Raw genomic sequence first — 25177 nt, 5'->3', positions numbered from 1 at the left:
TAAGACATTTGTGATTATGATAAACATACCGAGGGCCTCAAAATAGTACCTGGCAGGCCGCATGTTGCCCCCGGGCCGTGAGTTTGAGACCACTGCTCTATAGTGGATGAAGGCTGCAGAGGACATCCCTGGCTTGGCAAAGCTCTGCCTGGCTTGCATTATCTGTTTATCAAAGCAAAAAATGTATACCTTAATACAAATGCTAAGAGCTGCAGCAGCCTATAGTCTATATGGACCTAGTGGGGCTTTCTATAGGCATACAGTGATACTTAGTGCTCCTTTTACAAAGGCGCACTAGTGGGGTTAACGCGCGTGACTTTTCATCACGTGCTATCCCCTGCGCTGGCCAAAAACTACCGCCTGCTTAAAAGGAGGCGGTAGCGGCTAGCGCATCCGGCGGTTTAGCATGCGGTTTAACGTGCGTTAAACCGCTAACGCGCCTTTGTAAAAGGAGCCTTTAGTGTGAAACTGGAGCAGCTGAATATACTTCCCTTTTCCATTTTCCTCCTTTTATTTTCCATCTTGATGTATTTAATAATCTTCATCTCCCCATTTTTTCCCTTTCTTATCATGTACGTCAGTGCGTAAGTGCTTCCCTCCTTTTAGCTTAGATATGTTTTTATTTTTTTTATTTTTATATTCTATTTTATTGTTAACCATTTAGATACCTGTATGTTGTATTGTTAACCGTTTAGATACCTGTATGATAAACGGTATCTCAAAAATAAAGAAACTTGAATACAGTTTTGGTAGGAGGGTGAAGGCTAAATACTTGTACCAATATTTCTCTGGACATTACATTACATTACATTAGGGATTTCTATTCCGCCATTACCTTGCAGTTCAAGGCGGATTACAAAAGAATTATCCAAGATGTATTACAACAAGAACTTCCCAAAAAAATTGGTCATTTTCAAAGAGAGTAAGAAATGGGTAAGGTTATTTGTTTGGGGTAGTTGGCTTTAGTGAGAGGTGGAGTTTGAGACTTGCGGTATTATTTCTTTTTTCAGAGTTTTCTTGAAGAGTATGGTCTTTATTTCTTTTCTAAAAAAAAATTAAGACTGGTCCTTAATTCATTTTCTTTGCTATGAGAGGCAGAAATTCAACAGGCTGTGGCCCCTGTGGACCAGCCCAGTCTTCTGCCAATGAAAAGCTTTTAACTAGACCAGTGTTTCTCAACTTGGTCCTGGAGTATCCCCTTGCCAGTCAGGTTTTCAAGATATCCACAATGAATATCCATGAAAGAAATTTGCACATAATGGAGGCAGTGTATGCAAATCAAGTTTATGCAAATTTTAATGTGGATATCTTGAAAATCTGACTGGCAAGGAGATACTCCAGGACTGAGTTGAAAAACACTGACCTAGACTACTGATTTATGTTTTTCCCCATCTACTGAAAGCAATATCCCTAAGCATAAAATATACTGATTGATGAGGATCTCCTGGTGTGCACAGGGCAGCAGGTCTCTCAAGGAATGTTGAAGCCTGTGCCTCAGTGAGCCTGTGCTAAATCAGAAGATGCTTATCTCTTTCCATATTTATGGCATCCTTAGTGCATTGGCATCTTCTAATGAAGCATAAGAACAACCACCATCAGAAGTGATGGACTAGTGAAAAGCTTTATCTGTAATTCTTTCTGGAAATTGAGAACTTAGCCTGTAATTGCTGCATTTCTTTTACTATTCATTTCCTGATTAATCTCCTCTGTGTTAGGTGTTGCCTCCCTCACTATGTGGTCTAATAGGTGAATTAACCTTGAATTTTCCCTCTCTTTGTTTTACTTATTACAGTTTGTGTAATCTCATATGGTATTTCACAAAGTAGGACTCTTAGATTAAAAGATAGAAAGCAAAATTTTAAAAATAAAACCATCAACAGGCTCTAGATTCTTCTGAAATAATTGCCATAAAGCCCTCACAGCTCTGAGTAGGGATTATGAATGAATAACTAGTTGTATAATAAAATGTAGGCAGGATGAAATATATGCATGCACACACTGACAGACACCTTCAAAATTTTATGCTGTAACTCCAGCTCTCACCGATTATAATAGAATAGTTTGCATTTATTTATTTATTTATTCTGAGGTTCTAAGGACTTGTACGTTGCTCCTTATTAAGCAGTCTGCTTTGGTATGAATAGTATTTAAGCATTAATTTTCTTCTGTTTTTAGTCTTTAAGGGGCTACTTGTCAGCCTTCTTCTGGCCCTGCTTTTTCCCTCCCAGTAAGGTGATTCTCACAGTGACTAGAGCACGCTTGTGTCTCACAGCATGCCTTCTTTATTAACGTATTTGGGATATATTGTCCCATTCCCAGTGGCGTTACACATATCCTTTTTCTTGGGCAGAATTTAATTTGCTCAAAATCAGCCCCTTTATCATTCTATTGTACTGTTAATTGATAGACAAGGTAGTGCTAAAAGCTACCCTGTGGGCATGATATACAATATACTAGAGAACTGGATCTCCATTTGGAAAATAGCAGAAAAGGATAGGGTTTTCTTAGTTATTTACTGCTGTAAAAGTGGATGTTTGTCTGCTGTTATGAAATGCTCAAAAATACCTCTCATTTCATTTTTCATTTATATCTTTATTCCAGTACATTCAAAAAATGTTCTAGTCAGATAGTGATCGATATTTACAGACAATAAAATGAACAAATACCGAACACAAAGCTCACAGTGAACATTTATACATAACTTATTTGGAAGGGATCATAAAAAATACTCAAAGCATGCTCGTTGCAAGAGTAATACATATATTCAAGGTATAGGCAGATGGTGTATAGGTAGTAAATGTGGAACGATGAGGGGGAGAGCCCCATAAAAATGCAGCACAGGCAAATTTCACAGCTCCCGTTCTTTCAGAAAGACAAATATTGGAGAAGGTAGCTAAATGAAATCCTAGCAGGGATAATTTGAGATCACCTTATTAGATAGTCCAGGTAGAGCAGGGGTGTCAAAGTCCCTCCTCGAGGGCCGCAATCCAGTCGGATTTTCAGGATTTCCCCAATGAATATGCATGAGATCTATTTGCATGCACTGCTTTCATTGTATGCTAATAGATCTCATGCATATTCATTGGAGGAATCCTGAAAACCCAACTGGATTGCGGCCCTCGAGGAGGGACTTTGACACCCCTGAAGTAGAGTAACTGAGGTCTTGATTTCTAATGAATGTTTTTGATTTCTTCTATTTTTCATGATCCCTCTTCCTTGAGGTGGACTAAACTGGTTGCTTGTGCTTTTTATATACTGTATTGAATGAAATTATAATTTTTAAAAAAATAGTATGGTCTTATTCCTTTTCTGATTCCTTCAGTTCAACTATTATCAGGTGGCGATAGATGTTGGTCCTGAAATCAAATGACTGTTTTCCACCAATATCCAACAGCAGGCCTAAAAAAAATTTTCTCATCTTGACTTTCATTTCAAGCAGTATATGGAATTCGTCACCACCTGGTATATTTCAGAAAGTTAAAGATAATATTATCCAGGCAGGGAGATAGGGCAGAGAGAGTAAGTAGCTACTATTAATGATTTCTATAGCGCTACCAGATGCACACAGCACTATACAGAGTCACAAAGAGTAAGAAAACAGTCCCTGCTTGAAAGAGCTTACAATCTAAACAGGCAAGACAGACAAACAGGATGTCATGGATAAAATTAAGGGGAACGGTTAATCAGCTGGCTGGGTTGGAGGGCAGAGGAGTAGGGTTAAGGATTGAAAGCTATATCAAAAAGGTGGGTTTTCAGTCTGCTTTTAAACAAGGGAAGGGGCTTGACGGACAATTACTCATTGGGCTTCGGATGGGTTCATTAATATACTCCTGGCTTGTTTACATCCATGAATATTGACACTGTTTAGTATGTAGGGCCTCTCAGTTTAGAGCAGGGGTCTCAAACTTCTCAAGCACCGCAAGCCAGTTAGGTTTTCAGGATGTCTATAATAAAAATTATAAGTTGTCATATTTTTACTTGAGGTCCTGTCCTTCCCCAGCTTTCACTCAGCAGTTCAGGCCCTCGTTTTTCCCTGCTTTGACTACTGTAACAGCCTTTTAGTAGGAATTTTAAAGTGACATCTGTGAGCCCTGCAAGTTGCCCAAAATGCCACTGCTCGTATCATCACCAAAACAGTGAACCATGCCCATATAACCCCAGCTCTTATCTCACTCCTCTGGCTTCCAATAGAACAGAGAATTGCTTTCTATGCCTGACCTGTAAAGCTCTCCCACCTATCTCTACATTGTTACAATGATACCTGCCTACCAGGACGCTGCGTTTCTCAGACAATCTTTTTCTGAATTCCCATCCTCGCGACTAGTTTGACTGGAAACTTACAGAAGATCACTCTTCAGTATTGTTGGTCCCAAACTCTGGAACACCCTGCCCACAACTCTTCGTACAATCTCCAGCTTTGGATTTTATAAAAAGGAGATTAAAACCATTCTATTCTTTTGTGCCTATGGGGTCTCTCCAAGGATATCCTTCTGCTAACCATCTTGAACTGATTCCTGCACTGTAAATTTCACTGTCTGTTCATTGTCTATTGTCTCAAATTAATTGTCTCCATTGTAATCCGCCTAGAACTTTTGATAGTGCAGAATAGAAATGTTATGTATGAAGTGGAATTGCATGCCCATTACCTCCATTTTATGCAGAGTTATCTCTTGCATGTTCATTAAAAATATCCTGAAGATCTGATTGACTCGTGGCCCTCAGGGACCAAATTTTGAGACTCCTAGCCTAGAGGAAACCTTGCCAGGATATTATGTGATGGACTACTTGTAGGAGTCAATAGGGTACTTGCCAAATGTATGACAGAACCCTCTCCTTGCAATGGAATGACTCCTGTAGATGCAAGATTGGTGATGCAGTGATGGATTCCTTATGTGTGTCCTTAACCTTGTTGAATTGTGTGCAAATGGGTAGAGATTTCAAGCCGTGACAGCAATGGACTTCATGCTGTGTATCAGATAAAGGTATATGGCTGAGCTCTTGTGAATGTTATTTGTTATTGGATTGACAATTGTGAGAGAAAGATGAAGAATAAAAAGTGTATAGATGGGAGAAAGTTTTGGTTTTGTTTGTTTTGCATTTGGACACCTGCTGCCCTTTCCTGCCTGCAGTTTCTCATGCATTGCATCTTGCTAAGCATACAATACAATTCTTGTATCCCACAATTTTCTGCATAGAATCAATGCGGCTTACAGCAAAGGGATTTACATTAGTGAGTCTAGGTAATCTTTTTTTCTAACTGTGGCAAGTGGGGTGTTTTGTGTGTAGAAGTGGGGAAAATAGAATAGCAAAAAAATACTTGACTTAGTGAAAATGCATAGCATCATACTATCATAACCTAATGACAGTAATATTTCTTGAAGGAAAAGGATCTTACACATCCAAACCACAGACAACTTGAGAGTCTGTTGGTTATCACTGGATGGTAGTATCTTTCACTGATCCTGAAAAACCTTCTTTTGTTTTTAAATGATTTTTGATATCTTCAATGAAATGAATGATTTGAAAGCCTTTGGCTGAAAAAATATATATCCTTTGTATCTATTGTACCATAAAGGCACTGAGATCCTTTTCCTTCAAAAAATATTACTGTCATTAGGGTATGATAGTATGATGCTACGCATTTTCATTGAGTTAAGTATTTTTGAGGTATTTATAAGTTTGTCTCTTGCTCTCAAGCATATTGATTGTGGAAGTCCTGAAAACCCAACCAACTGGTGATCCTCAAAAGCAATTTGGAGGCCCTTGCTTTAGTGGGCTGTGGCTCCAAGCTCGGTCCAGTTAAAGTTGCTTGTTGCAGTGCTCCTTCCTGCTTTAAAAGTATAAAAGAACCATTTCTGCTATCCTCAGCCATGACAGTGCAGACTTTACCTTCTCCCAAAGAGTTTATTATCTCGCATTTCACACCAGTTGTGGGAAAATGCCTAGCTGAGACTCAGCTTGTTTAGAAGATGACGAGGAGCAACAGATGGTATATACTTAATCAGAATGATAATGGATAGAATGATTCAGAAGACATTATCTTTGCTTTATTGACCATGCCAAAGGCATTTGATAGAATAAATCACAACAAACTAATAGAAATAATATGCATAGAGTAAAGAGCATACGAAGACATTCAATACATTTGAAAAGTGAAGATAGAGGAATTCTTATCTTTTAATGATTCTTATATCCTACATCTTCCTTATTAAGATTCTGTGCAGGTAGAAATGACGAGAACTTGTTCAAGTACAGTCATTTGTTTCTAAATAATACTAAACAATCTAATATAATAAAACGGTAAGCCGCACATGCGCAGTTCCTATGCGTCCGTCCGTTTTCCGTGAGCTGTAGCTAGGAAGTGCGCATGCGCGGCTTACCGTTTTATTATATTAGATTGTTTAGTATTATTTAGAAACAAATGACTGTACTTGAACAAGTTACGGTCTTCTTCCCCCCCCCTCCGCCGAGGTGGATGTCGGCCGCGGCGGCTGCTGGCCGCACGAAGCTTGTTTTCTCTCTTCCTCCCCCCCTGAGGCGGATGTCGACCGCGGCGGCCCGAGTCGGATGTCGGCCGCGGCGGCTGCTGGCCGCCCGAAGCTCGCTCCCACTCTTCCTCCCCCCCCCCCGAAGCGGATGTCGACATAAGTAGGGCATGGAGTTCAGGAGGAAGGTATGGGGGGGAGGAAAATACTGCACAGGGAAGTGGAGTGGGAGGGAAATGCTGCAACATACGGAAATGGAGGGGCAGAAAAGGGGTTGATGGACAGGGGAAGAGGTGTGATGAACAGGGAGGGGGGCAGAAAAATGAAGACAGGCCTACTGCTGGACAGGGGGAGCAGGAAGGAGGTGATGATGGACAGGGGGAGGTAAAACAAAGGGAGAAGGACTTCTGCTGGATAAGGTGAGCAGTGATGGGGTGGTGGAGGACACGGGAGGTCAAAGGAAGGGAGAATGGACAGGGGGATCAGGCAAGGGATAGTAGTGGACAGCCAAGGAAAAAAAAAAAAAAAAGACAGACAGAAATACAGAAAGCGGCTAAGGAGAGAGAAAAAATAAAAAAGACAGACACATACACATATATTCTAGCACCCGTTAATGTAACGGGCTATAAGACTAGTTGTGAAATATTCTCTTAAAAGTAAAAGTCAGTAAACAGCTCATGGTCCTAATAACAAAAATTTTCAACTTTAACTTTCCTAAACATATCGTAGTGACCTGTCATTCTTATCTCATGTGGCAATGAATTCCATAGTACTACTGCTTGAAATGAAAATGAGAAGAATGTTTTAGACCTGACATTGGATATTGGGTGTCTAAGTGCTTTGAAAAAGATCTTCAGTATCTATCAGCACCTGGTAATAGTTGAACTGAAAGAATCAGATAAGGAGGAATAAGACAAATGTAGAATTTCAATTAGTACATAAAAAGCACACATTATCAGTTTAGCCCGCATCATGGAAGAGGAATCATGAAAATAAAAGAAATCAAAACCTAAGTCACTCTACCTGGACTATCTTAATTTACAGCTCTGCTTACGTCTAGCAGCGATATAGAAATGATAAGTAGTAGTAATAATACTTTCTAATAAAGTGATCTCAAGTTATCCCTCCTAGGATTTTACTTAGCTTCCTTCTCCAACATTAGTCTTTCTATCTGATCAGGTTGGAAAAGAGACGACTGAGGGGAGATATGATTGAAGTCTATAAAATCCTGAGTGGTTTTAGTATGGGTACAAATGGATTGATTTTTTTTTTTTTTCTCCATCAAAAATTACAAAGACTAGGAAATACTTGAAGTTACAGGGAAATACTTTTAAAAGCCAATAGAAGGAAATATTTTTCACTCAGTGTATAGTTGAGCTCTGAAACACGTTGCCAGAGTATATGTTAAAAGCGGTTAACATAGCTGATTTAAAAAAAAAAAAAGGTTTGGACAAGTTCCTGGAGGAAAAGGCCATAGTCTACTATTGAGACAGATATGGGGGGAAAGCCACTGCTTGCCCTGGGATCGGTAGCATGGAATGTTGCTTCTATGTGGGTTTCTGCCAGGTACATGTGACCTGGATTGGCCACACTAAAAACGGAATACTAGGCTAGATGAACCGTTGGTCTAAGCCAGTATGACTATTCTTATGGTTGTATAAAAGACATAGCTTACTCCTGAGAAATTAACTAAACATTTAGAGAGGAATTTCAGGAAAAAAAAAGTTGCTCTAAAGGCCAGTAGCCTAGGTTTAAGCATTAAGAACTGCCTCTGCCTAACCTGAGTTGCCCTTGATATATGAGGAAAAACTTTGCACAGGAAATCCTTCTTCTTAAAGTAATTTTTCAGAGCCAATATTTTATCCTCTTGAGAAGAAAAGGACACCAAGAGGGTGGCTCTAGTGGAACCATACAAAATCTTAAGTATCAATACGCAGATGTTAAATTGCAAATGTAAACTTATAAACAATGGGGTGATGCTCAGAATTTCACGCTGAAAAAAATTAAGCTGGCTGCTATATTCTGAATTGTCTGTAGTCTTTTAAAAATAGCCTTAGAGTACCTCAGATAGACTACATTGCAGTAGTCCACTTAGGAAAAAGCTAATCACTAGACAATTACCCTGAAGAGATGACTATCAAAATATTTTCTGATCGCTCTTAACTTCCTTAATAACATACACGATGTTTTGAAAGATTAGATAGAAGGATATGACCTTAAATGAGAGGTTGCATGAGGTGGGAGGAGGAAGAGTCGGTACAGAAGATCTGGTCAAAAGAAATATGAATTGGTTATTGGTTATTTTCTTAGAGGCTTATGTGCTGAGGGGTCTGATAAAGGGCAATAATATTTATAAAAAGGGTTAAGATCTGGAAACATGAGTAGAATAAAGAGGATGACTAAGAACAGTAAGAAATAGCACATTCTAATTGCCAGCCTACATATAAAAGATAGCCAATTATAATGATAGACATTTCAAAAGCAACAGAGCAAATTTGTTGAAAGCTTAGATGGAATACTTTTCCATGAAACTTTAATGAAAAGTGCATTTTACATAGAGGATGCCTATAAATCATACAATTTACAGGGAAGTGTCCATGTCAGAATTACAAAAAGGCTCTTATTTTATGCCTTTTTAAATATTGGGAATACTAGCACCCAGGGCCAGTGCATGCATTCTTACGTTCAAATTTACACATGCAAAAAGAAGGAAGAACAATCTCTCTACAGGTAAAACAGTACAAAAAGGAAATATGTCAAACCTAAATGGAGGCCTGGTTCTAAATATTCCACAGAGCTCAGATGCAAAAATGTATTGTGCATCCAAGAAAAGTGCAGTAACAACGTTTTTGCTGCATATCCGACAGATAAAATCTCAAGGCTTCAAGAAGCCAAATATTCTTGTGCTGTGCATTCAACAGATAAAACCAGGGACTCGACGTGGAACTGTGTTTCAGCAGAATCGCCTGCATCAGGGGTTCTGACACATCAATAAAAGCAAATTTATCATAACTATCAATACATATTAGGTAGTGATGATATCTCGAGTTGTGATTTTGCTGCTTATCCAACAGATGAAGCATTTTTGCTACACATTATTCTTCTGCACTTACAGTACAAGTCCAAAAAATCTGGACTGCTAGGGGTTGGGGAGGTCTGGATTTTTTTGATTTTCCAGATTTTCAGGCAGTATGTTTAAAATTCACCCTATCTGTCTCTTTCCCCCATCCAGTATTACCCTATCTCTGTCTCTCTTCCTCCCCATCCATTGTCTGTCTTCCCCCATCTAGCATTATTCTCTCTTCCTATCCCCCATTCAGTACCTCTCTTTCTCTATAGCTTTCTTCCCCCCTGTCTAGTGTCTCTATCTCTCTTTCTCTATGGCTTTCTTCCCCCCTGTCCAGTGTCTCTATCTCTCTTTCTCTATGACTTTCTTCCCCTCTGTCCAGTGTCCTCTATCTCTCTTTCTCTATGGCTTTCTTTCCCCCCCCTTGTCCAGTGTCTCTATTTCTCTTTCTCTATGGTTTTCTTCCCCCCTGTCTAGTGTCTCTATCTCTCTTTCTCTATGGCTTTCTTCCCCCCCCCTATCTAGTGTCTCTATCTCTCTTTCTCTATGGCTTTCTTCCCCCCCCCTGTCCAGTGTCTCTATTTCTCTTTCTCTATGGCTTTCTTCCCCCCTATCCAGTGTCTCTATCTCTCTTTCTCTATGGCTTTCTTCCCCCCTGTCCAGTGTCTCTATCTCTCTTTCTCTATGACTTTCTTCCCCTCTGTCCAGTGTCCTCTATCTCTCTTTCTCTATGGCTTTCTTTCCCCCCCCTTGTCCAGTGTCTCTATTTCTCTTTCTCTATGGTTTTCTTCCCCCCTGTCCAGTGTCTCTATCTCTCTTTCTCTATGGCTTTCTTCCCCCCCTGTCTAGTGTCTCTATCTCTCTTTTTCTATGGCATTCTTCCCCCCCTGTCCAGTGTCTCTATTTCTCTTTCTCTATGGCTTTCTTCCCCCCTATCCAGTGTCTCTATCTCTCTTTCTCTATGGCTTTCTTCCCCCTATCCAGTGTCTCTTTCTCACTCTGTGGCTTTCTTTCCCCCCCTGTCTAGTGTCTCTATCTCTCTTTCTCTATGGCTTTCTTCCCCCCCCCCTGTCTAGTGTTTCTATCTCTCTTTCTCTATGGCTTTCTTCCCCCCCCCTTGTCCAGTGTCTCTATTTCTCTTTCTCTATGGCTTTCTTCACCCCCCCCTATCCAGTGTCTCTATCTCTCTTTCTCTATGGCTTTCTTCTCCCCTGTCCAGTGTCTCTTTCTCACTCTGTGGCTTTCTTTCCCCCCTGTCTAGTGTCTCTATCTCTCTTTCTCTATGGCTTTCTTCCCCCTGTCCAGTGTCTCTTTCTCACTCTGTGGCTTTCTTTCCTCCCTGTCTAGTGTCTCTTTCTCTCTTTCTCTATGGCTTTCTTCCCCCTGTCCAGTGTCTCTTTCTCACTCTGTGGCTTTCTTTCCTCCCTGTCTAGTGTCTTTTTCTCTCTTTCTCTATGGCTTTCTTCCCCCTGTCCAGTGTCTCTTTCTCACTCTGTGGCTTTCTTTCCCCCCATCCAGCTTATGTCTGACTGTGTCTTCCTCTCTCTTTCTCTCTCTCTCTCTCTCTTCCTTCCCCCATCCAGCAATTCTCTCTCCCTTTCTACTTACCCTCTTTGTGCTGTTGTCCTTAGCTTCGAAACACAGCTGTAAAGACACTAATGCAGGATCTTGTATCTATGTGTGTTGCTGCTAGCTTTGCCAGTTCCACCCCCTATGATATAGACTTCCTCCATCAAAGGAAGTGGAACCAGCAGACCAAGGAGGATTGTGTGAGCAGAAACATGATCTTGCCTCAGTATCTTTTTAGCTGCATTTAGGAAGCCAAGGACAACAGCAAAAATAAGGTAAGTAGGAGGGAAAGAGGGAGTGAGAGAGAGAGATGCTGGATGGGGAAAGGAAGCCAGAGAAAGAGATGCACCTGTATTTGTAGGAAGAGATACGGGTAGAGAGTCTGGATTCTCATGCTGTCTGGATACCACAGTTTTAAAGAGTCTGGATTTTCGGGTGGTCTGGAAATCTGGCATCTGGATTTTTGGACTTGCGCTGTATTTCTTGAATAAACAATAAATTTTTGCATCTTAATTCTGTGGACTTAGCTCATTCTTTTATTGTATTGTATTGTGTGTTTATTTATTATTTACCTTATACAAAGCAAAGTACAAATCAACAAACATAATAAATGTCATTACAGACATAAAACCTTACAAAAATACAATATAAAAACATAAGAACATAAAATGATTAGCAGCAATTAAGCATCAATGTTCATAACACGTCTTCTCGTAACCACAAACATAGTCCCTCATTCTTCAACCATATTTCATTTTGCAAAACAGATGGCTTTCAGCAATCTTTTAAATGTTTTCTAATTCCCCTGTTGCACTATATATTGCGGAAGCCTGTTCCATTCCTCTGGAACAACACAGGAGAACACACCCGCCCTTGTTGTTTGCAATTTTAACTCCTTTCTCGTCGGGATCTTCAAATCCCAGTGGCCAGAGGTACACAACGTAGGGAGTACAATATAATGCAATAGACAATCAATTAGGTATTTGGGGACCAACCCATGCAGACTCTGATAAACTAGCAACAGCAGCTTATACCTGACACAGAAATCCATCTTAAGCCAATAGTTAGATACATGTTCACTTTTTGTTAATCTAAACAATGTCCTTATGACGGGTTTTTGTACTACCTGCAATGAATGGAAAACAGTGGACAGCAAGCCAAGTAGAACGATATTACAATAGTCGAGGCTAGACCTCACAACTGACTGAATGACATGTTTATAAGCGCCCCATGGACCAGGACCAGGCTTCCCTTTAGGTTGTTTCCTTTTTGTACAAATGTTATACTTCCCCCAAGGAAGACAGAAATTTGTGCATTTACTTGTATATTTTGTAAAAATGCACATACATCACAACACAAAGTATGCTGCAAGAAACACCTATACACTACTCATGTAAAGAATGCGCTCTTTCCATATGTCTGCTTTTTACCCATGTCTACCAGTTGCAGCTTTATGTATAAGCAGGCTTTATATGCAGAAAAAAGCACACATTTTATAAGTTAGCTGCCTATTGTGCATGCTTATAGTGTTATTTTTAATAGCATACTAAGGAGGAATATTCTTACATTTCCAGAAGTCTTTTCCTCATGACAGCTCTAGTTTCGGGGGGGGGGGGGGGGGGAACATCACATTTCAGTTGTCATTTTGAGCAGCATGAAATTGGTTTCTTTAAGAATAACTAGACATGCATTTTTTCCCCCACCTTGAATTCTTCTGTAAGAATGTTCATCGATCCTTACTGGCAAGATTTGTTTTTTTTTCTTTTTTAGTTAAAATAGTTCTTCCCTGAATGTGTATTTTAAGGGCAATTCTAGAACAGGTTCCTTGCAGTTAATGTGCCACTTGCACGCATAAATGAACAAAAAAACCCAGCTTATGTGTGTAAATGGCAGCAGAGTGACTGAGAAGTTATGTAACAATATACACATATGTAGCATTGCGCATAAATGCAGGGATACTCACATGGGTAGAGCATAGGAAAGGCAGGGGCAGGGCTGCCATTTACACGTGCTACTTAAAGAATAAGCAAACTACGTTAGCCCTTGCCACATCTAGGTGCCTGCAGTTACGCCAGGTCTATGGCTGGTGTAACTGTGGGCATGGAAGTGCAAGGTGTGCGGATGCGCTAACGCTCTGTAACAGTCTGGGCTTCTAGGGTTTGTTATAGAATTGGCTCTCCTGATGCTCTGTTGGACAGCATACAAGGAGGCATTGCCCAATAGAATGTGGCGTAGTGGTTAAAGCTACAGCCTCAGCACCCTGAGGTTCTGGGTTCAAACCCGCGCTGCTCCTTGTGACACTGGTCAAGTCACTTAATCCTCCACTGCCCCAGGTACATTAGATAGACTGAGCTCGCCGGGACAGATAGGGAAAATGACTGAGTATCTGATTTGTAACCTGTTCTGAGCTCCTTTGGGAGGACGGGATAAAAAAAATCAAAGAAATAAATAAGAATAGCCTTCTTTATGAATACTTCAGTGCTTCTTCCTTCAAATTGGTGAGTGTACGGTGCAGCAAAAGAACAAAATAATGTAGTCAGACACTGATCTAAACATCCTGTATAGGGGCGCAGTGAGATGGAGTGTTTGAATGTGACGCTTTTCAGTGCATTTTGTTAAGATGACACTGTTTCATTCCAGATGTATCATTTCATTTCTGTTTTCAATTTGTTCACAGATCACCACGCTTATCAACCATAAAGACAAGCCAAAGAAGTCAGACAAGACATTGCAAGCGATTCAGCGGGTGGGACAGGCAGTTAACCAGGCAGTCGGAAGATTTATTACAGTAGGTGAAGCCATAGCCAATGAAAACCGGGAGCTGAAAGAAGAAATGAGCGTGGCATGCAGTGAGGCAAAGCGAGCAGGTATGCGACTGCTTAAAAATCCATAGGACTTTCATGATATACCAATTTATGATGAGAAAACTAGTGAATAACTAAGCAAATGGAATATACTACTGAGCTGATTGGAATTGGTATGTTCAGAAAGGAAATGTCAAAATCTATACATCTAATTTCCGATGAAATGAAACCTATTAGAGTACTTCAGAACCCGACAGTGTGATTCATAGCTCACAAAAGGTGCTCACCAAGATGAATAGTGATTGCAGCCACCTTCTGTTTTGAGCTGAGCCCTCTGGGGCTGGTGGCCACCATGTCTTTACCGTCTGAACCCAGAAAGCAGGGGGAAACTAATGGAGAAACAAGTGCAGGGTGATACATGATGATAAAGGCAAAAAAAAAATGATTACGATCCAGCAGGGACTGGAGCAGGATAAAAAAAAACCCAAAAGTCCCACCTAACTAGGATCCAGCAAAAAGCAGGCAGTCAAAAAAGCACAAGATGACATTCAATTAGTGCAGACCAAGCTTTGGCAAGCAAACCAGATAGTAACTATTTTTATATAAGAAAAAGTAGCCGTGGGGTGAACAGATATGGGTAGTCTGCCTGGTGAGGCACACTTGATACCAGATGATAAAAGTTTATTCCTGCAGAATGGTCACACAGCTGGCGTAGAAATTTAATTTCAGCTATGCTCAATTATATTGAAATCTATGAGGAACTGAGAGGCATTTTTTTCTCTTTTTTAAGAAATGAATCGCAGTTCTAGAAATGATTTAAATTTATTTATTGAAAATTTCTAAAAATTACATCCAAGTATCAACTTGAAAACAGGAAGTCATAAAAAATGGAGAAAAATAATATACAGAAGAATAATCAACTTTTGGTCAAGAGGGGGGATCAACAGAAATATACAGTATAGACTTGGAGGGGCACAAAGTTCAAGCTAGGATGTCTCTGCTTCAAAGTATTAAATGGTCTAGCCCCAAAATACATTACAGATCTCTTCTCATTCCCAACCAACAGACACGAAAGAAAAACACACATGAAATTTGTCTCCCCACCGGCTAGAGGGTGCAAATATAAGAGACACCATCAACAACTGCTATCATATCAAGCAGCCATATGGGGTAAGGACCTAGAAAAACTAATTGCACAAACAAACAACTATGAAGAATTCAGGAAACACCTAAAAACCCACCTATTCCTGAAATACCTAGGCAACGAACCGGAACATCAACCCCCCCCGTAACATCATCACATACCTGATCATACCTGATCATGCGACCTGTCAGACCCAACCCCTAACCACTAACTATGAACACTCTACTCAATTTACGGAACATTTCTACTTCTGTGTAAATAGCTGGGCACTTCCTAGCCTTGCAACACACAAACTGTTGCCAACATTATTAATATTATCAAATGTATACTACCATACTCTTTAATCCATTGCACGAGATGTATACCGCTATACTCTTTAATCCAATGTACGTAAAGTTTCCCTTTATTGTATTGAGATATACACTGCTATACTCTTTAATTCATTGTACGTAAAGTTTCTCTTTATTGTATTTACATTTTCTTTCACTGTATTCACAGATTCTTTATTGTAAACCGCCTAGAAGTCGCAAGATAGCTGGCGGTATATAAAAATAAAGTTATTATTATTATTATTATTAATAATAAAAAAAAGTCTAAGTCCCCTTTTGGCCTAAGGCCCTAAACGCTGAAAGTAGCAGCAGGGAAAATGTCCATTCTAAAAAAAAAACGTCCAAAATGAATTTTTTTTTTTTTTTGAGAATGGCCTACCTCTACGTTCAGCAGTTTAATTGCCCAGACCACCACTGTGTTTAACCTTAGAACACATTATTAACCAAAAAATTACCCAAGTCCCAAACGCCCAAAACAAGACCTTTTAGACAAAGGAGGGGCCAGTCCTTCGCCTAAAAACTAGATTCTGTAACTGGCACCTGTCAAAAACAACACCGGTTACAGAATCCCCCTTCCCCCTGCAACGATCGCGGCAGGAGTGCACGGGGGGTGGGTGGGTGGGTGTGCGTGTGCCATGATCAGGAGGATCTGGGATCCCTCCTGGCCGTATTTGAGAGATTCGGGGGCTCCCTCCTGCTGGTATTGTTGGGGTTTCGGGGAAAGGTGGATCACGATTGCAGCAGGAGAGATTGGGCATTTCTTCTGCCATGATCGTGAGCCTTCTCCCCCGAACTGCTGCAAACCGTAGCAGGAGAGATTGGGCATCTCTCTGCCACAATTCGCGGCAGTTCAGGGGGGGATCGCGATCGTGGCAGGGGAGATGAGGCATCTCTCCTGTCGCGATCGTTGTGGTGGGGGGTGGGCAGGTTGCCTGGGCTGCTGAGCTAATCGTGGGAGCCGTGATCAGCTCAGTGGCCCCCTTTCGGAATTTATACCTGTTTTGACTTGGTCTAAGTCAAAACGTATAAGTGCCGAGTAGGCAACCTGTTAAAGTTTTTGGTTATACTTGCTGTACGACTAAGTCTAGGTCAGCCCACCTCCCGCCACCCACCGCCTTTTCTCCTCCTCTAAAAATGCCTCTTTTCGCTTTAGGCGTTTAGAGGCAGGGTAAAAGCCTAAGTTGGTTTTAGATACAAACCAGCTTTGATTATCAGTACTTGGACGATCTATCTTTTTGATCGTCCAAGTACCGATTTAGGCCACTTTTTGAACGTCTTTTTTTAAATTATTATTATGAGCCCCTTAGATACTATCTGAAAAAGAAATAACACTGCTCTACAGCTAAAATACAGTGATGCTGCAGCCCATTAGATGTGATTACTTACAAAGCTGCCTGCTTTCACTGAGACTGTCATTAATTCAAGCATTAGCAATTAGCTAAACCAAAGTACCATACCTGGAAACACTAAATTAGTCAAAAATTAAATACACAATAGTTGATTTTATAGAGAATACTGTCAAACATGGATTATACAGCATAAACCAATACAAACAGTAACAGGACAGCTTACAGTATAATTAGGTTGGAGGGAAGGAAGGTGTCAAAATTGTTCAGGTATTTTGTGGTGTTGGTTTGAGCATGAGTTAGGAGAAGTTTAGAGAGTATGGATATGGTATGGATCATGCATGCATGCATGCATCTTTATTTATTTATGGTTTAAATTTATTTAATTTACTGCCATTCCTTAAGGAATAATAGAATGGTTCACAATAACAATATAATCATGAAAATAGAAAGGAACTACAAATCAAAAGTAAAGGGACTGCAGAGAGAAAGGGTGGATAAAACACCACATAAAATAATATAGTTTATTTATTAAAATATTTCTAAACTGCACCTCACCCTCGCTACGCCACTGTAGAGAGGGAACACACCTCCCTTTTCCAGTCCTCCGCTACCACTCCCGACTCTAGGGAATCATTGAAAAGATCAGGCAGCAGAGCCTTCCAGAACTTTCCCAAGTCCCTTCAGTAACCTTAGATGTACACCATCCAGCCCCATCGCTTTGTCCATCTTTAGCTAGCACCTCATGAACATAATACTGTAAAAATCAATCAGGGTCTGCTTGCTCTAGAGCAGTAGCATGGGATGTTGCTGCTCTTTGGGTTTGGGCCAGGCACTAGTGACCTGGATTGGCCACCATGAGAAGGGGCTCTAGGCTTAATGGACCATTGGTCTGACCCAGTAAGGCTATTCTTATGTTCTTATGTCTATCATACCTCCAGCCCTATTTGCATTTGTCTTCTGTAGTCCTGTTCCCAGGTCTTCAGCTGTGAACACAGAACAGAAATATTTGTTAAGCAGTTCAGCCTTATCTTTATCAGCTTCTACATATTTCTCTCCACCTTTGAGTCTCACAGTGCCAGTTTTGCACTTCTTCCTATCGCTAATATATCTAAAAAAATGTTTTGTTCCCCCTTCTACCATGTCAGCTATTTTTTTCTTCCATTTGCATCTTTGCTTTCCTGATTATTCAACCAGTCTCTTTTATCTTTTCGCCTGTCTTTCACTTTCTGAGATCTTTAGTAGCTTATAAAAGTTAACCTCTTTTTCCTTACCTTCTTAGCTACTAGTTTTGAGAACCAAAGCAGCCTTCTTTTCTTTTTCCTTACTTTCCTTACAAAATGGTTTATTGCCCATACAATAGCTTCTTTCAGTTTTGCCCACTGCATTCCTACTTCTTCCAGACGTTCTCACACAGACAATAGGTCCTTGATGTAATCCCCCATCTGAACAAAAGTTTTTTTTTAAAAGTCTAGAACCTGTACTTTCGAATGAGCTCTCTCTACACTTGTCTTTTTTTAAAATATATTTTTATTGAGAATGGCAAATGATCCAGACAAAGGAGTCACGAACAGCAAAGTAACCATATAGGAAGAACAAGGATATCAAAGAGGATCTAACAAAGGAAATCCTCCCCAAAGAAAGATTGAGTCCAACAGTGAACAGGCCCAGGTCCTGTAAAGATGAAAGGGGCCACTGAGCTGATCACGATTAGCTCAGCAGCCCAGGCAACCTGCCCACCCCCCACCACAACGAACGCGACAGGAGAGATGCCTCATCTCCCCTGCCACGATCGCGATCCCCCCCCGAACTGCCGTGAATTGCGGCAGAGAGATGCCCAATCTCTCCTGCCACGGTTTGCAGCAGTTCGGGGGAGAAGGATCGCGATCATGGGAGAAGAAATGCCCAATCTCTCCTGCTGCAATCGTGATCCACCTTTCCCCGAAACCCCAACAACACCAGCAGGAGGGAGCCCCCAAATTCCCCCGAATCTCTCAAATACGGCCAGGAGGGATCCCAGGTCCTCCTGATCATGGCCCCCCCCCCTCCCGTGCACTCCTGCTGCGATCATTGTGGGGGGAGGGGGGATTCTGTAACCGGTGTTGTTTTTGACAGGTGCCAGTTACAGAATCTAGTTTTTAGGCGAAGGACTGGCCCCTCCTTTGCCTAAAAGGTCTTGTTTTGGGCATTTGGGACTTGGGCAATTTTTTGGTTAATAATGTGTTCTAAGGTTAAACATAGTGGTGGTCTGGGCAATTAAACTGCTGAACGTAGAGGTAGGCCAATCTCAAAAAAAAAAGAAATTCATTTTGGACGGGTTTTTTTAGAATGGACATTTTCCCTGCTGCTACTTTCAGCGTTTAGGGCCTTAGACCAAAAGGGGACTTACACTTTTTTTTATTATGCCCCTCCAAGTCTATACTGTATATTTCTGTTGATCCCCCCCCCCCTCTTGACCAAAAGTTGATTATTCTTCTGTATATTATTTTTCTCCATTTTTTATGACTTCCTGTTTTCAAGTTGATACTTGGATGTAAATTTTAGAAATTTTCAATAAATAAATTTAAATCATTTCTAGAACTGCGATTCATTTCTTAAAAAAAGAGAAAAAAAAAATGCCTCTCATGTCGAGAGGCACGTCCTGTAGGCAATCAGTGGGCGCCAGCGCCTATCCTCTCTGGCCCTTCTGGCACCCCCTACTGGCGTTTCAGGGCCCACCTGGAGGGCCTTCACACACAAGCGGACATCGACATGATGATGTCAATCATGTGCATGATGTCATCACGGCGATATCCAAGTCCTAAAAATGGAGCTGTAGTGAGATGAAGACATGGCACCTTTTTTGTGAAGTTCACAGGAGTGCCCTGTAAGGTGCCCACTATTTAGATGACATGTCTGGGTGTTCAGTCCAGTGGCGTACCTAGGGTATGTGGCACCTGGGGCCCATCGTTTTTTGACATCCCCCCCATGGAAAAAAAAATTTTTTGTAATGACCATGAAACGTAATAAATGGTCAGAATAGAACAGGCAGTGAAAATTTTCTTATATTCCAAACATAACATAAAATAAATTATGTCTGAATTGTCATGACATCAGAAGTACATATGGAGTAGTTGCAGGTGATGTTTGGGACAGTTCTAATTGTGTTAGTTCGTTTTTATGTGTTTTTTGAATAGAAAGGTTTTTATTTTTTTTTGAAGGTTTTGCAGTCTATGGTCGATGTCAATTGGTTGTAGAGTTGGGGGTCGAGTGTTGCAGCTCGAATGGCTAGGAGGTTGTCGAACAGTTTTTTTCTTTCGACGTTTTTGGTTGGAGGGTGTGTGAATGGTGCGTGAGTTCTCCTATGTCTGTTTGAGGTGGATTGAATTATTTAGCTGAAGAAATTAGTTACCCCCTCATCCCACACACATTAATTCTCTTCCATTATAAAAAAAACATTGATAAGTTCCCAGAAAAAAAATACATTAAAATAAAAAGTGAAACCAAAGGCCCCTACAGATGAGAACATAACATAAGAATAGCCTAACTGGGTCAGACCAATGGTCCATCATGCCCAGTAGCCCATTCTCATGGTAGCCAATCCAGGACACTAATACCTGGTCAAAACCCAAAGAGTAGCAATATTCCATGCTACCGATCCAGGGCAAGCAGACACTTCCCCCATGTCTTAATAACAGATTATGGACTTTTCCTCCAGAAATTTGTCCAAATCTTTCTTAAAACCAGCTACACTATCTGCTTTTACCATAACTTCTGGCCACTTCATTTTTAAGTTTAGATCTTTCCTTTCAAACAGAGACCTTGCTAGATGTCAAATACAGCACAAGGTAACTTCACATGGACTTAGCTGTGCAGGAAATGTGAATCTCCTCATACACCCACCATATAGTGCAAAAATGTGCAAAGGTCTGTTTATTTCTTTCGATCACTACATAGCCTAATGCCACACAAGCAGTGCTGTACAAACATATTCTGTAGGTCAATGCTAAGGATAACAAAGTTTCCTTCCTTGGACCAGAAGGAGATACTGATAAACCACTGGAAGAGATTCCAAAACAACACCCAAAGACCCACTCAGTGTGTGAACCAGTTGAGTGGAGTGGACTAACTGGGGGGTGGAAATGGGTCTGGAGTTTGCTCAGCAGAATTTCCCAGACCACCTCTTCCTCTCAACACATTGACACGCTGCCACCACCACCACTAGGAACACCTCACTGGGTAGGCCAGCTATGCTATAAACTTTATAAAACACATTATTATATTTTCTTATAAAGCACATATTTTAACTGAACTCTCTGACATCCTCAGCCTTTCCATTCACAAAAATAGAAGGAAGAAAAGTTCCCATTTCCTGCTGTCTCATGTCCCCGGCCTATACAATATTTTTTTTTCTGCAGACCCTTCAAAAGTCTGACCAAATCCTCGTTTCACTTGCATTATAAAGTACTGAGGATGCCATCTCTCCCCAATCCCAGGTCCTAAAGTCTAAGACAGTAGCGCAAACTAATGCTGCCAGATTCAGGAAAAAAAAATTTCGATTCGATTCAGCCTATTGAATTGGTTTTTCAATTCGATTTTCCTGCCCAGTTGGGTGATTTTTTTCAAAATTCCTGGTGGATTTTATAGCTTTTTCACCCCCTTTGGCTTCTCCTAACCACACTGGCGCTAAGGTGTAAATAAAATAAAGAAACAAAAAGGACTTTTCCTCTCTCTGTTAAATCCTAGCTCACGTTTGCAGTCCAACACCAGCTCTGGCAGGATACACATTTCAAATCTGACATATTATAATCACAAAACAGAAAATAAAATTAATTTTTCTACCTTTTGTTGTCTGGTTATATTTCAAATCTTGTTGGTCCAAGGCTCTGGTTTTCTTCCGATAACTTGCTTGCCAGGGTCTCCTTCTTTCTTCTTTCTGCATGCTAACCATCCATCTGCCAACTCTGTCCTCCCTTTCCATTTCCCTTCCCTCCCCAGGAGATCTGGTATCTTTCCTTTTTTTCATCTCCCTCCACAGATCCACCTTTTCTTAACTACCATTTCATCTGGCATCTCTCCCTCTTTCCCCACCACCCCAGAGTCCACCATCTCTCCCTTTCTTTTCCCAATTACCCTTCTATCCAGTATCTCTATCCCTCCTCCACACCATCCCTTGTGTCCAATTTCTCTCCCTTTCTGTTCCTTCCCTCCCTAAATCCCATGGTCCATCATCTCTCTCCCTCTCCTCTATTTTCAGACCCATTATTTCTTTCCCCCCCCCAAAGTTTGGCATATGCACGTCTCTTTGAACACCCCCTTCCCTCTATGTACTTCTAACCCAGGGTCCCCCCCAAAGGCCTGTCCCCCCTTGAAGGCCTGCACCCCCCTTGAAGGCCTGCACCCCCCTTGAAGGCCTGTCCCACCCCCTTGTAGGCCTGTCCCCCCCTTGAAGGTCTGCACCCCCCGAAGGCCTGCACCCCCTGAAGGCCTGTCCCCCCCCTTGAAGGCCTGACCCCCCCTTGAAGGCCTGACCCCCCCTTGAAGGCCTGCCTGCCTGTCCCCCCTTGAAGGCCTGTCCCCCCCCTTGAAGGCCTGCACCCCCTTGAAGGTTGGCACCCCCCCAAAGGCCTGCACCCCCCTGAAGGCCTGTCCCCCCTTTGAAGACCTATCCCCCCCTTGAAGGCCTGTCCCACCCCCTTGTAGGCCTGTCCCACCCCCTTGTAGGCCTGTCCCCCCCTTGAAGGCCTGCCTGCCTGCCCCCCTTGAAGGCCTGTCCCCCCCTTGAAGGCCTGCACCCCCTTGAAGGTCTGCACCCCCCCCGAAGGCCTGCACCCCCCCTTGAAGGCCTGCCTGCCTGTCACCCCCCTCCCCCTTGAAAGCCTGCCTGCCTGCCTGCCCGCCCGCCCCACCCTGAAGACCTGATGCCCTGACCCACCCCGAAGGACCGTTCGCCCCCCTGGCCTCCCCGCACTACCTATCCCTGCGCTGCTTAGGAGCTGCTTCCTGCGCTGCGGTCCCGCCCCCTCCTCTGATGTCAGAGGAGGGGCGGAACCGCGGCGCAGGAAGCAGCGCCCAAGCAGCTCAGGGATTGCTGACATCGCGATCCTGCTGCGGGCTGCTTCATAGGTGTGCTGGAAGGTCAGTGGGGCGAGCGATCCTTCGGGGTGTGGGGGGGAACTGAGCGGCAAGGCCAGGAACACCCCCTCAGGGCTGGCACCCTGGGCGGACTGCCCCCCCCCCCCCTTTGGTACGCCACTTGTTCAGTCCATCACTTTGCAGACCCCTCCCACGTCCAAAGGGCTTGTTCTAGGCGTTTTTGACTTGGCGAAAAGTTGGACGATAAAGATGGACGATTTAGCGACTTGGATGATCAGATTGGCAGGATGTATAGTTAGACGATTTTTGAAACAAAAAATAATTTGGACGTATTTTTCAAAATGTGTCCTAAGCTGTTTTTTATTTTGGTCGACTTGCGACTTAGATGTAAACGGACTTAGACGTTCTTTTTGATTATGCCCTGCCACATGTATTAAGGGCTCTTTGATCTGGTTTAAATTTCTATAACTCTAAATTTATATGAATAAAGGGTGTTGAATCAGTTCATGGGAACTTTTTTTTTAGGAATTTGTCAAAAGTTCACCAAAGTTCACCGCATTTAGCACCCAAGAGTGCAAGGCAGGAATCGCCCACAAACATTATATTAAACACCCTGTGGCTAATAAAATTTATATTTTTAAATTATTAATGTAATATTTAAAACATGCAAAATAGCCCCAATTACCCAGTTCCACAATAATTTGGTTCAAGAAATCAAAAACGCTTAAAATTGTCGAATCATTTGGTGATCGTTCCTGCACTGCCAAGTAACAGTATATCAGTCTTACAACATTCAAATATGGCTACTGAAAAAAAGGAACTTATCTCAATCAAAAAACGCTAACGTCCATCAGAACTGTTTCCAGCGAGTGCTAGCTGATTGCCCTACAGAGACTCGTTTCGTGTCCTTCATCAGGGGCAAACTCGGGGGAATCTCCTGCTGAATATTACATTATGTGCTGGTGTAATAAACCCTAAAGCTCAGCGCAATTTCCTAACAAATATGTAAAAAAATTCATGCATATATTTATTCCCGATGCTGTAAACAAATTGCAAAAAATATGTGTGCAAACATGGGGAACTTGCCGGTCACCAATGAAACACATGCACAAGGATATCTGTTAGCAGCAGAATCAGTACTTTGCACAGAGGTTGAATGGGCACCTGATAGGAGTAGCATGCCCATACATTATGGGGGTACTTCTGGAATGAGGGTGCCAAGAATTTGCATAAATTGCCAGAATATGGGTGTGTATCTGTGCAAGTAAGCACATAAATGGCAGTATTCTGGTGCTTTCTTAGAAACAAACAACACTGTGGGGTGGTCGATGCCAAGAAGACAGACCAGCCTCCCACAGTAATGGACCTTGGTACCACAAGAGTACAAATGTTTCCAACAAAACCAATCCCTGGATGCCCAGAGGTTAATACAATAATATTTATTAATACAAAATTAAAATACAATTCACAATGTAATAAAAAGCCAACAAAGCTACAATTGATAAAATCACTTGCTGTAAGCAGATATCCAGACCCTACACGGGCCATGTTTCGGCAGTATTTGCCTTCTTCAGGGGTCCTCAAATACAGCAATAAAAACACAGCAGCTTCACAGAAAACATCTGTGAGGAGGTGATATGATACTTCTATAATACTGGCTGTGATCCCTGAAGAAGGCTATGTCTGGGTGGCCAGTCCGCTATAGGACTGGCCCCTTCCACATCCAAATGTTCTTATTCTGGGACTTGGATGAAATTTTGGTTGAAAATGTAGTATAAAGGTAGACGTCCTGGTAGTAGAGGATTTTCAAGACATATGGTGGTTTGCCTTTCAAAAACAGGCATTTTCTTACTGCTAACTTTGGATATCTAGTGCCATACGTCCAAATCAGACTTAGACGTATGTTTTGAAAATGTCCTTCTAAGTTTCAAGTTTAATATAAATTTGATTGATCCCTTATTCAAAATTCTAAGCAATGTACAAAATTTAGGGGACAACAAAGCGGACGACACAAACTAAATCTTGTAAGACATATTAAAAACGAATATTACAAACATATTAAAACAAACGGAAAGAAAGGGAAGAGAAATACAAGTTGTTTGATAGCAAATAAGACATATATGGGAAACAACACTAGGAAGGGAGAGATCATGTACTTCAGAGAAGTAAAGAAATGCAATTGAAATAAGGCTTTCTAATTATCAAATGCATCCTTAAAAAGAAAGCTTTTTAATATGCTCTTGAATCTGTCCAAGTTGCGTTCTTCCCTTAAATAGATAGGGAGAGAGTTCTATGTTTGGGGGCTGTGACAGAAAAAAATGAATTGCCGCCGTGTATTATTGGTATGGTATCATCTAA

General features: G+C 41.6%; 1 protein-coding gene across 2 annotated transcripts in view; it reads left to right on the top strand.

Moving 5' to 3' along the window:
• CTNNAL1 (catenin alpha like 1) overlaps positions 1-25177 on the top strand; it is a 520895-nt gene that overhangs the window by 279468 nt on the left and 216250 nt on the right. For both annotated transcript variants that reach the window (XM_033930656.1, XM_033930655.1), the window contains exon 2: positions 13799-13988. In XM_033930656.1, coding sequence (XP_033786547.1) covers positions 13799-13988 — 190 coding nt within the window. The remainder of the gene's footprint in view (positions 1-13798; positions 13989-25177) is intronic.

This window comes from Geotrypetes seraphini, chromosome 2, assembly GCF_902459505.1.
Source record: "Geotrypetes seraphini chromosome 2, aGeoSer1.1, whole genome shotgun sequence".
In the NCBI taxonomy this organism is placed as follows: Eukaryota; Metazoa; Chordata; class Amphibia; order Gymnophiona; family Dermophiidae; genus Geotrypetes; species Geotrypetes seraphini.
The sequence above is the reverse complement of the archived record's forward strand: the minus strand, read 5'-3'. Positions and strand labels throughout refer to the sequence as shown.